We start from the raw sequence: 14,293 nt of genomic DNA on the forward strand, positions 1-14,293 counted from the left end.
AAATATAATTTAACGATTTTATGATATAATATTCTCAATTTATAGACTTAATTTACGAATATAATCACCAAGATTCAAATTTTTACCTATTAGTAAGGTGGATAAACTAGGGTTGGACAATTATAGACTTACCTACAGTCAGTATACTAAAAACTATACGCTAGGGTATATCGATTTATGAATACGGGTTTTTCATACTGTCTAAAATATAACCTGTAAATTGCCGTTAATCATTTGCGCGATCAAGTGTTTAGTGAAAGAAAAAGAAAATTTTTTTTAATAAATACAAAAAAAAAATATAAAAAAAATCGGCACACTCCGAGATTTGCAGGGATAATTGTAAAATTACAATTTTACTTTAAAAACCGATTATTTTAAATAATGGATCGTGTTAAATTTTCTTCATGTATTGTTGGAGAGAACGAAGCAATTTAATTGCAACCCTGCAAAGAATCCATAGCACTGTATCTTAAGTTAAGCTGTCACGTAATATCTGTAACTAACTTCATTCACTTCCATTAAATTGAACAAAATAAACGCATGTAAAACAACAGGTTATGGGCCCAGACCATAAATTTTTAAATACAAGTTATATTTTATTGGCTGCATTGACTAAAAAGTTTCGTACATCATCAATTGAATTATATATGGTGATAGTAATATAAATGGCGAGCTCAAATGTGAGGATTGATCCGCTAAACGCGGATAACTACGATACCTGGAAGTTGCACATGCGTGCAATTCTTGTGAAAGCTGACTTATGGAGCTACGCATCTAGAGCTATACCTTGTCCAAACGACAATAACACAGCGAAGTGGAGACATTTCGATCAGAAGGCCTGTGCGGATATACAGTAAGGGACAAAAGTGTTCACGAATATATGAAATTTGAATTCGCTTGCTATTTCATAAATTTAAAACCAGTCTGGCAATATTTTTCTATTGTAAATTCTCAAGTTACGTTACTACGTTAATTACCAGCCGGTAGCACTTTTTTAAACTAACGGGACTTTTACTGTTTCTGTGAGTCGAAGAAAACAGAAATAGTGTGTGAACAGTTTTGACCACAATAAGATTTTGTGCACAATTGAGTTCCAAGTTTAATTTTAATGCGGAAAAGGTAAAGTTTACTTATTTATTTAATTAATTTACATTTAATGTTTAAATATTTAAATCCTAAAAAATAACTTTTCAGTTGCTTTATGATGGGAAAAGCCGTAAATAATGTTTTGAAGAAAAATGTGTGTGGAAGACATTAAAAATTGTGTTTCTTACCGAGAAATCGCAAAAAAATATAAAATTTCTCTGGGATTAATTACTAAAATAAAAAAGCAGAATGATTTAAGAGTACCACGATATAGTGGAGGCCTTCCGAAGAAGTTATCCCCAGTTGTAGCACGAATAGCTAGAATATTGACCGAACTTTTGAGTTTACGGACAAAAGTGTTCACACATATATCTTCTGAAAATTAAGTATTTTTAATACGTTATGTTTAAATTTTAGAATTAAGTTATTGGATTTGAAAGCAAATTTACTACTCTTTTAAATGTATACATTATTTCCTTGTGTAAGGTGTCTAATAAAATTTCTAAGCTTTAAGAAAACTTTTGGTATTTTCGTGAACAGTTATGTCCTTTACTGTAATGCTTTCAGTTACAGCATCAGAATTGGGTCTGATAAGTGAATGCGAAACTTCATGCGAAATGTGGAAAAAGTTAGAGTCTACGTTCCAGAAAAAGGGTCCTGCGCGAAAAGCCACCCTACTGAAACGTATTGCACTCGCCCGCATGAAGGAGGGCGATAACGTTCGCGAACATCTAAACGAATTTTTCCAAACAAACAAATTGAAGGAAATAAATGTTACTGTTGGGGATGATTTATTAACTATATTGCTTCTTTATAGTTTACCAGATTCAGTTGAGACCTTCCGATGCGCGCTGGAAACTCGAGATGAACTTCCCAAGCCAGATATTTTAAGAGTTAAGATACTGGAAGAAGAACAATCCAGGCAAGCAAACGAAGCAGCAGCAGAGCATAACGTGTTAATTGCTCAACGAACATCAAACATCAGATATACAAATAACAATCACAACAAAAAGTCAACAAAAGAAAAGCAAGATAAACGAACTTGCTACAAGTGCGGCGAAGTTGGTCACATATCACCAAATTGTCCATCAAAACATAAGGTAAAAAACTACAACACAACTACAGGAACGAAAAAGGAGAACTTCGAAAAATCCATGTTATTCGAATCAGCATGTACAATAACAAACGCCGGCGAATATTAGTGCTTAGACAGCGACTGTTCATCACATATGAGTGCGAAAAAGTGTGAATTCAATAACTTTAGAGAGATTAGCAAACAAAAACACAGCTAAAATCACGGGTATAGTAACGTTAAAGTTATTATCAACGAAAATAGTAGCGAAGAGCGAATTAATTTCGAAGATGTATTGTACGTTAATAATTTAAGAACGAATTTACTATCCGTTTCGAAAATTTCGAATAAGGGGTATGAAGTAATTTTTCGGCGAAATGAAGCTGTCATTTCAAAGAATGGCAAAACTATTCTGACAGCGATAAGAATCGGTGACTTGTACTACATTAAAGGCTGTCATCAATCTGCAAGATTTTCGCAAATGAAGCCAAATAGCATAAATACATGACGCGTACGAATAGGTCATCTAAACGAAAAAGACTTAAAACGCGCAATTGGTATGGTACACGGTATAAATTTTCATACAAATGAAAAATTGCAAACTTGCAAAATCTGTTTAAGCGAAAAACAAACACGAGAAAGCTTTTCCAAGCAGAGGGACCAACGTACAACCGAGTTACTAGAGATTGTACACAGCGACGTTTGCGGTCCAATGAAAGTTTGCTCACATTCAGGTGCAAAGTACTTCGTGACATTCACTGACGATTTTTCGAGATATTCCGAGGTTTATTTCATGAAAAATAAGTCAGAAGTTTTAGAAATATTTAAGAAGACGGCGGAAACGTATACAGGGAAGAAAGTTAAAACACTACAGACGGACAAGGGGTTAGAGCACATGAGTAACGAATTTCAAAACTATTTAAATTAATAGCTCCTTATACACCACAGCAAAATGGCATAGCTGAAAGAAAAAGTAGAACTATTTTAGAAATGTCTAGATGCATGCTAACACAAGCAAGATTAAAAATAATATTTTGGGCAGAGGCTGTAAACACAACGAACTATATTCGGAATAGGTGTCCCACAAAAGTCCAAGAAGATGAAGTGCATATCAAGATGTGGTCAGGGAAAACTCTAACAGTCATTCACTTCAGACCATTTGGTTTAAAATGTTACGTTTTAATAAAAGATAAGTCCAATGGCAAATTTGATTCCAGGTCTGAAGAATGTATACTAGTCGGTTATTCGAATGAAGCTAAAGCTTACCGATTGTGGTCTCCTCAAAAGAAGAGGGCTTTAGTCAGTCCAGATATGAAATTTTTAGATGAAATATTTGTTACAACTGATGATAACTACTGTGAAGATGAATCTGTGGAGATAGATTTCGATACACGAAAAGATGAAAGTATAGTTGAATCTGAGAAAATAATTGAGGGGCCTTCAAGCGAAAGCGAAAATGAAAACATAATTACTGAATCAATCGTTCCGAAAAGGGGCAAAAGTAGACCAAAGCTAATTCGAAGTGGAACAAGTGGACGGCCCAAGAAGTTATTTGAAGAAGTCACAACTAAGAGAACTGATAATGAATCTGAATCTAGTGTAGATTTTGAAGAATGTGAATATGCAAATATATCACTAGTAAATGATCCAACTACTTTTCAAGAAGCGATAAACAGTGAAGAATGTTATATGTGGCTGCGTGCCGTTGAAAATGAATTCAGGCTCAAATTTCAAACAAAACATGGGACATAGTAGATCGACCTGTAGGACGAAAAGTTATAGGGAATCGTTTTGTGTTTCGTACAAAAGAAGGCAATGTTAAAAAAGCACGATTGGTAGCAAAAGGGTGCTCGCAACGGGGAGGATTTCAATATCACTTATTCGCCAGTTACAAGATTGACATCGATCAGAAGGATGGTTGCAATTGCCAAAAGAATCTTCAAATACATCAAATGGATGTTATGACTGCTTATTTGAACGGTTACCTATATATATATATCAAAATACCTGAACATTTAGATGTAATCCTTAAAAAGGTAGCAACAGGATATCCGACACACATAAAAAAGGCTAAAGCTAAAGAAATACGACGTACAGCAGAAAATTGGCAGAAGTCAATACCGAAAACCAAAGATCCGGTATGTAGGCTATGCAAATCTTTATATGGGTTACTACAGTCTGGTTTTCAATGGTATCCAAAATTAACGAATAAACTAAGACAAATAGGATTTAATGCATCTAAATGCGATCGATGTTTATTTATATTGAAACAAAAATCAAAGATAATGTTAGTTACAGTGTATGTAGACGATTTACTCATTGCTACGGATGATCATGAGTGGTTAAAAGAAGTCAAGAAATCACTTTCGGAAAGTTTTGAAATGAGAGATTTAGGACCAGTTAAAATATGTCTGGGTATTGAATTTAAGCAAGATTTGAAGAATCATACATTTTTAAATCAACGAGATTACGCTATTAATATTTTAAAACGTTTTAAAATGGAAGACTGTAAATACATAATATTCCATATCAAAGTTTAATTGGTGCTCTATTGTATTTGGCTGTAACAACACGACCTGATTTAGCATTCGCAGTTAATTTTCTAAGCCAATTCAATTCTAATTATAGTTTCGAACATTGGAAAGCGGCCAAAAGAGTATTGATGTATTTAAAAGGAACTTTAAATTATGGTTTACTTTATGAGCAGACAGATGAAGAATTGTATGCAGTCGTCGATGCTGATTGGGGTGGTAATTTAACCGATAGACGTTCATATTCCGGTTACGCTTTTATATTGGCTGGAGCCGCAATATCCTGGGAAGCCCATAAGCAGAAGACAGTATCACTTTCAAGTACCGAATCCGAATGCATGGCTTTGAGTGAAGCTACAAAAGAGGCTACACTACAAATGCATCGAAAATATGGGCATGACGAATAAATGTTCATAAATTATAATGCAATCAAAATTCTTCGAGGGGAGGTGTTGGAGAGAACGAAGAAATTTATTTGCAACCCTGCGAAGAATCCATAGAACTGTAACTTAAGTTAAGCTGTCATGTAATATCTGTAATCAATATCACTCACTTCCGTTAAATTGAATAAAATAAACGCATGTAAAACAACATGTATTTTTTTGAAAAGCTCATTCAAAAACAAAAATAAAAAAAAAAGATCCCCAAAAGTCAATTTCTACAAAAGTTATGGCTATTTGAAAATTAATAAAACCATTTTTTTTTTTAAATTCATATCTTTTTTGGTGGACAAAACATTTTGAAAAAATTCTCAAAAATGTTTTTCAAAGGGCAGAAAAGGATGGATAAGTTTCAGCAAAATCTAAAGGAGTCGGGTTCAAAAGCGGCCGATTTGGTATGGAATACCCCATATACAAATATATTTTATATCTAAAAGTAAAAGAAAGATCATTAATATAAAAATGATAATGATAGCTGAAAGAAAATATTAATATTATCTTTAAAAAAGCTCAATATATTTAATATAAATAGAATTGACTCTGTAAGCAAAGATTAATTAAATAAAAATTATGATAAACTCTGAAAAGAAAGATCAATGAAATTAAAAAAATAATAACATCTGAAAGAAAAAATTATTTAAATAAAAATGATAATAAAATCTGAAAGAAAATAATATTATCTGATAATTTAAAATATAAAACTAACATTTGTTTTCACGCGAAGGCCAGTTTCAAACAACGCACGTACTGAAAACATAGAGAGCAACAGACTTCAAACGACATACATCAAATATTAAAATACACACGTTCGTACGGACACAGTTATTCAGACAGTTGCACGACTACATAACTGTGTCTATAAGAACGTGAGTATTTTAACATTTGACAGATGTCTCTTGAAGTTTGTCACTCTCTATATGTACAGCACAACACACTTATTTTCACATATTACCTACTTAGCAATTTATATTTGTGCGTCTCTTTATATTGCTGCTGCGGGTTTTTCAAATCTGTCCTGATTTCCAATGCTATAAAACAAATTAAGTAATTATTTGCAAATTATTTAAAAAAAATCACATAAAATACATTAACTTACCTTCTTGTTGTACGAGCACGAATGACATGCGTCTTTCAATCTTTTCTTTATTACGCTTTTTGGAATTTTCTTTTGGCACTATTGACAATTTTCTCATTCGCACTCATTCAAATAAATCAAGAAATGAAAGAAACTTTTTTTCATCACATCGGTAAACAAAAAAATAATCCGAACATGTGCATTGGGATTAGTGCATAGAGAAAAAATGTGTAGTTGTATTGAAATATTTGAGAAATTTCTGCGACAAAGTTTGATTACCTCAATTAGGCGATTAAATGTAAGGATTTGAAATTTGGAATTTTTTCAATCAAAATAAAAAAAAATTCTGAGAATACTAATTTTGTGGCGGGAGTTTTTAAAGTTTGAAAAGCCAACTTTCTGAATATATGAGGGTTATTTTTGAAAAACGAAAATTAGTCGGTGAAATTTTAGTTTGAATGAAAAAACTGAAATTCCTAGTTCCAGTTAAGCTACAGCGCCTAGCTTGAGGGAGGATTTTTTGTTTGTCAATCACTAATATTTGAGGGGGTAAGAGTTGAAAAAAGAAAATTAAAAAAAATTTTTTAAGCACCTTAATATGTATATATATTCTTGTAGATCAATGCGCGCAAGTTAATACCACCAGTTCATATGTATTACGTGAACATATCTTTTATTTGTCATAAATATGTTACATGACACTTACGACCCATATGGTCCGTATTGAAAAATTGGAACTTTGCTAATACGGTCCGCCTTAAGTGGTCCCAAGCTGTAATTCGTAGATTTTAAGATGAAACTTTCCCCTTATAACATATGGTCTATCTTAAGTGGATTGTGGATATACTTCCTAGAATGTAAGAATAATATTGTATCTAGGCATAAGAAAAAAATTGTATTTAAGAAAACGTAATAAAAACACGAGGTAGTTGCCTGCGGGCAGTGGCCCACCAGAACTCAACCGATTTATTAATTCGCACATGCAGTATATTGATAAGTGATAAAACCATGATTTGAGTTTCTGAATGCGTACATGTTTCATACAAATTAGCAAAATTATACTCATATAAATAAATATTATATGATATGTTGAAATGTGCATATCTCCTAAACCAAACTACCAAAGTACAAAACTAAATTAGCTTCATGTAAATACTATAAGAACTTCTACCGACAGTGCGAAAATGGATGAAATCGGAAGATTGCTCATTCTCCATACTACGGCACTGTTAAAAGCTACTAAATGCGCAATAAATCAATTAATTAATACGACAGAGACATTAAATTTTTTCTCCGAGATGGTATGAGAGAGCTTTATGGGAGCCAGTGTGAAAATTGTACGATGTCTGTTCGTCCGTGCAAGCTGTGACTTGAGTAAAAATTTAGATATTTTGATGAAATTTGGTGTGCACGTTCCTTAGAAAAAAAAATATTAGTTCACAGAAGGGGGTAATCTGATCACTGCAAGGCGCACAAAACGATATTAACCGAAAAATTGTAAAATGGCATAACTAAGCATTAAATTAAGATAGAGAACTGTAAATTCGCATAGGGGATCGCAGTAGAGGGGCACAAATTTTTTGCATTTTTCCTAAATCACTAAAGCTACAAAACTAATTTCCCTTCACGTAAATATTATAAAAACTGCTATCGACAGGATGAAATCCGAAAATCGCTGTATATAACGGTACTGTTCAAACTACTAAATGTGCAATAAATCAATTACTAAATACGAAATGGACATTACATTTTACGTCCGAGATGGGATGGAGATGAACGTTGGGCTCGGCACCACCTTCATAAAGTCCTATATCTCGGGACCCGACCGACCGATTTCGACTAATTTTGGTAATAGCATTCTCCTCATATACCTATGACACAGTGAGAAAATGGGCGAGATTTAACTGCAAATATGACTACTTCCCATATAACACAATTTTATATTTCATTTGATTCATTTATAATTATATTAAAGTATGCCACCTTATGTTCAACTGTTCAAGCCACTAGGTACCGAATATGCCGACCCCAGTACCTATAGATAACTTTTGACTGAAAATACCATATATGTTGGTCAATGTGTGAGATATGTATACAATTCAATTTCATAGAATACTTTCCTGACAATAGTATTTTTGTGTACCAAAAATTGGTTGAATTGGATGAAAACTTCCCTGAGCCCCTTTATACCTAATATAAACCTCCAGGTGACTTCATTTTAGATATTTCGAGCAATGTTTCAGTTTTATCCTCGAAAATTATGGAATGTGTTTTACCCATAATATATCTTTGTGCCTAAAAAAATCTGTGTATAATTATTTTCGTTTTTCCAAAAAATATTTTGCCAAATTTCTCGGTCAGTGTGTGAGTTATATAGAGTGAATTTATATACAGAATTGCTTAGATTCCGAACCTCGTAAGGTATTTTTGTAGGTTTTATTCTTACAAGTTGTAAGAGTAGGGTTAGCATATTCCCTGATTTGCCTGGTCGTGCATATGCAAAAGGGACTACACCCGAAAGTAGCCCTTTCTTACTTGTTTCGAAAATTGTTGGTAAGTATAGTTATGGTCAAATTCATGGTAACTATCGATAGCAAGACGGAAATGAAAAATCGTTACTTTACTCCCATCGATTGTTTGGAGCTTGTTTCTTCTAGATGTTTTCATGCCTAACGGAGCCAAGGTCCCCACTGATATCCCCCACAATTTTACATCTATTTTTAATATTGTATATTAAATTTACAATGTTTCTTGACACAGTGCACAATTTTTTATTATTGGAAACTATACCAAACTGCCAGACGAAATACCCCAGAATCATTAAGTTGTTTTGCATATCGCTTCCAAGAACCTCAATGCTTGTCGCTGATTTTATTAAAAAAAATAAAATATCAGTTGATTTGTGAAATATTTAATTGGAACGAAAATAATGTAAATAAAATCCGTTCTGTAACTTTTAATCAACATAATCAACTTACACCCAGCATTCATTATTTAATAATGTTAGCCCGAATAGACCATGTTCAGTACACAGTGAAGAAAAAACAGCCGTAGCTAAGAGTGCACACGAAGACCGTGGAGAGCCAATTCGTCGCCGTTCGCAGCAACTCGAATTGACGTATAACACGACTTTGCGCATTTTACGTTGAAATCTTAAATTGTAAGGATACAAAATACAGCTTCTGCAAGAACTGGAGTCACTTGACATTCCCAATCGCTTTTGAAAAGATCCAAGTAGAACCGACGTTTTCAAACGAAATATTGTTCAGAAATGAGGCCCATTTCTGGCTCAATGGGCAAAGCTGCCGCATTTGGGACGAAGAGCAACGTGAAGAGATTCAAGGGCTGCCATTTAATCCAGAAAAAACACTGTTTTTTTGTTTATTAATGTCGATGAGAACGTTAACCGCAATCTCGTCCGTTATAGTGCCATGATAACTGACTATTTGGTGCCTGAGATTGAAGCTCTTGATTTCGGAGACATTTGTTTTCAACAAGACTGCGCCTACTTTCCTTACACCAAGATCGTGTGATATCGCATCCTTAGACTATTCTATTGGGTATTTGTAAGGTCTGAGGTCCCCGCTTCGATTCAGGCCTTGGAGCAAAACATCACGCGAGTTACGTCGACATCGATGCCAACCACCATATGCATGACCGATATGAATGCAACTGTAGTGCATAAGAACTGCAATAACGAAATAATGCAGACGTCAACGTTACCGGCCTACCCCAAACTGCTTAAAATCAATTGGTTAACTTAAAATATTTACCTTTTTTATTTTCGCAACAACGTTGCGACCACACGAAATATGCATATCATATTTCGAAACTAACTAGAGCACTTACACTACATCACATTGCAAAAACAACAAAATACAAAAAGAAATTAACTTCACAATAAATAATGCAACGTAAGCATTTAAGGGAATGCGATTGATGTAATGCGAGAAGTAGGCCACTTGACAAATATTGTCGCAACTACAAGTGCTAAATTCTAAATAAACTGACTGAAGAATTTTGACGGTTAATTCGACAAGTCGAGTTTTTCTATTCGCGATCCGCTAAACCGAAGTTTAGCATTAATAATAATATTTGACAACAAAAATTTAAAAATTTAGTATTAACATGGGTTCAATAACTACAACTCGCGTGTCATTCGCCAGTTACTAGTCGAAATGCTCGATCGAGTCTCAAAGAAGGGACCATCTGAGACGTAGCCGCAGCCATCATTTGAAAGAGATAATCTTCAAAAAAAAAAATGCCAAAGAATGTTAATTCGAATGATAAGAAATATTCTCCATTAAATTTGAACGTTCTTTTTTGTACGGTAGTATACATCACCTAAAACTAAGCGAGATAGATATAAAGTTATGTATATATACTTGATCAGGATGACTAAGCGAGATAGATATAGAGTTATGTATACATACGTGATCAGGATGACGAGGAAAGTTGAAATCCGGTTGACAGTCTGTCTGTCAGCCCGTGCAAACTGCAACTTGACAAAAATTGAGATATCTCGATCCCCTTGATAACTTGGCACGTAGATTCCTTAGTACAAAACAATTGCGAGTTCGTAGATGGGCGCAATCGGACCTCGGGACCCGACTTACCGATTTTGAGAAAATTTATTACGTGGCATTATCCTTACGAAATCGGACAACAACCTACTTCCCACATAGCACAATTTTCAACTCCGCTTGATTTGTTCAGTTTCCAGTACATAACTCAAGAAGCAATTAATATAACGGTATACAACTTTGCACGTATAATGTCCTTGTGTGTGTCAACTTATGACTAATGTCGGTCAAAGTGTTATGGAAATGTCGGTCAATGTGTGATATATGTAACTTAAATAAAAAGGTAATTCTTCTCTTATAATGGGTTGTCTGTATGTATGGGTGGAATGGGACCAATACTTCCCTTTTAACACTTACTTATACCCCCATATACTTAATAAGTATACAGATTTTAGTACTTCGAGGGGACTTTGTACCGGCCAATATGTGACTTATCCCAATAAAAATGAGAAAAATGTGTCTTTTATTCATAATTTAATTCATAGTCCACCTCTTCAACCCTGGAGAGAGCTTGGATTGTTCAATGTCCTTAAGTAGCGTTGTGTGGTTGTCTGTGCCAAATAATTTTACAAGCGAACGCTACATGTATGGTCCTCTCCTTCAGCTATCTGAGTGTTTATGACGCTTAGTGCACTTTGCGGAAACCAGACTGGTGGTCTGCTAGACTTAGGTAGTAGGTGAATGTTGGGAGTAGCAAGACCTTTATCTATCTATCTATCTATTTCTGTTAGTTCTGCTTCAATGGACTCCAAACACTTGTTCCACGCGTTCCTTCAATAGGTCATTCACCACTAGCAAGTAGAGCGAGGGCAGCGAACCTTCCGAAATGCACGAGAACTACTGCATATGTCACAACGGCTCTGCCGCAAATGATATTACGGATGATTTGATGAATTTTCCTTGATATCATATTCATTATGTTATTAAAGGTCCCCTAGATATTGAGAAGGGTACCTTCCTCCCAGATTGACAAATAAGGGCTCCTTAGATTAACCACTTTTTATATGCTGGGAAATAACTACTTATTTATCTTAATAATAAAAAGAGAGATTGAAAACACGAAAATTTTATTTTGAATTAATTAATATTTCCACATGCAATGTTTATAAAACAAAAAATGTATTTTTAATTTGCATTTCATTTTATTATTTTCGTCTAACAGAGGATAAAAATCCCTTTGGGTCTTTAAGTGGGCAAATCCTTCCAGCCGGAGAAAAGTCTACATTCACTTGGAAACGTAATGGGGTTGAATTTGACCCAGAAGAACGATTTAAGGTTTTGTTCGGCGAAGACGAAGACTCTCTGGCTCTAGTATTTCAACATGTTAAGCCAGAGGATGCAGGAATTTATACATGTGTAGCTCAAACTACGACAGGCAACATATCATGTAGTGCGGAGCTAACTGTTCAAGGTGCTATACAAACACTACACAGAGAACCAGAAAAGCCAGTCTTGGTTATCGAACATCGTGAAGCTAATACAACAATAGGAGGCACAGCAATTCTAGAATTACAGTGCAAAGGCTTTCCTAAACCAGGAGTTGAGTGGAAGCATGATGGTGAAATTATTGAAGTAGGCGAAAAACACAAAATTTTATATGCCGATGAGGAAAGCATGTCCTTAGTCATTAAAAATATTACTACAGAAGACGCAGGGGAATATACCATCCATGCAAAGAACGAACTAGGGGAGGATGAGTCATCTATAAGCCTGGTTGTAAAAGGTATGTATGTATGTCTTATTTTTTTTACTATTGCAACATGTTGCTAGATAGTATAATAGTTTCGTTCACTTAACAGTTGTACGTATCACTTAAATTAAGCGAGATAGATATACGGTTAAATATAAATGAATATTAATGTCTGTCCGCCCGTGCAAGCTGTAACTTGAGTAAATATCTTGATGAAAATTGATATTCGGGGTCATTGGAACAAAAAAATTACGAACTCGTAGATATCGCCAATAACATGAGCTATATTCATGATAATTATCGAACATGTTTCACACATAACATATCTTTGTGCCTAAAATTAATAAAATTTTTCGAAAACTTGAACTACTCCCCATAAAACTAATCTCAAGATTTTCGAACATCTTAATGGTTTAATTATTAAAATTGATATCGGAAAATCTCAAGTTATATATTATCTTTAGTTTATGGCATATAAAGATCTGCTGACAATATAAAACGTTTGCTATAACCTGATAATCAGAAATGAGTCGGGCACGAACATGTAAATAAAAATTTATTAACGAAATTAAATTTTATTTTTTCCTTTCTTGTGAGTTATGCTTCCACTAATAAATCCCCTGAATAGACGCTACGAAAGTGTGAGAGTTCTTTCTGCTTAAATATTAACTCATATTATGTTGTAATGTCAAGAAAATCCATAAAGAACTTATACTCTATTTATATTTATAAAATATTGGAGAGAAAGTCAACGCAACTTTCACCAAAAATTATGGGAGTGCTTTGCTCGTTTGAAACGAAATGATAACCATATATTGACTGAGTCTTTTTACTATAATGTGGATTGCAGGAATACACACAAATTTTACCTTTTTTCATTCCAATAGGAAGCAGTCTTTGAGACTACTATATATTACTCTTCTTCACTAGCGTAGATACAGCTTACGCGGTTATAGCCAAGTTTACAACAGCACATTAGACCTGCGCCGAATACATTTAGAGCTGGAGTATTTTCGTCCATTCGGACGACATGTCCTAGCCAGCAGAGCCCATGTCTGATAATTCCCTGAACATTATCAATGTCGTCGTATATCTCACACAGCTCATCATTCCCTTGAATGCGATATTCGCCATGGCTAATTCGCAAAGGTCGATATATTTTCCACAGAACGTTTCTCTCGGAAACTCGTAACATCGACTCATCAGATGTTGCCATCGTTCATGTTTCTGCGCCATACAGTTTGAAGTAACACCTGTTGGCAAGGGCTATTCTGCGTTGGATTCCGAGGCTAACACCAGTTAATACTGGTTCCAAAATAGATGAAATTTTTTACTGCTTCGAAGTTATGACTGTCCACAGTGACTCATTCGTTAGTTGACTGTCGACGCGAATAGTGTTTTCGGTGATTTTCTTTTGTGCGGTAATTTCTTTACGCATTTAGCTGGCACCGTTATTGCCTGGCGGAGGATGGAGTCATGTGTAGAAGTTCACGCAAGTGAGGAAAGTTTTCTGATCGCCATTCACGTGGGAGTGGCCAGAAACGATTCTTTTACATATAACTCAAGCAGCTCACGACTTCCGGTCCTTGACCAAGTATCCTCTGGGTAGCCTAAGAACATCCGTTTGAAGGTGAGCTAAAGTGAGAAGGCGAAAYATTCCCTGCATAGGGTTGTGCGCTGGGTTTGAGACCCGCCACGTAAAAAACCACCCCAATGAAAACGCAACAACAGCCTCGGATGAGAGACCCCACTTTTGATGACGACTATGGCAAACGAAATAAGGACTACGAATTGAGGGCATGCACCTGGAATGTCC

General features: G+C 34.8%; 1 protein-coding gene across 3 annotated transcripts in view; it reads left to right on the forward strand.

Annotated features, from left to right (window-relative positions):
• The window catches only part of LOC108971160 (muscle M-line assembly protein unc-89), a 223,464-nt gene that overhangs the window by 87,207 nt on the left and 121,964 nt on the right, over nt 1–14,293 (forward strand). For all 3 annotated transcript variants that reach the window (XM_018937031.1, XM_018937032.1, XM_018937034.1), the window contains exon 9: nt 11,950–12,510. In XM_018937031.1, the coding sequence (XP_018792576.1) occupies nt 11,950–12,510 (561 nt within the window). The remainder of the gene's footprint in view (nt 1–11,949; nt 12,511–14,293) is intronic.

Source organism: Bactrocera latifrons, unplaced genomic scaffold (genome assembly GCF_001853355.1).
Source record: "Bactrocera latifrons isolate USDA-ARS-PBARC rearing strain unplaced genomic scaffold, ASM185335v1 scaffold_329, whole genome shotgun sequence".
NCBI lineage: Eukaryota > Metazoa > Arthropoda > Insecta > Diptera > Tephritidae > Bactrocera > Bactrocera latifrons.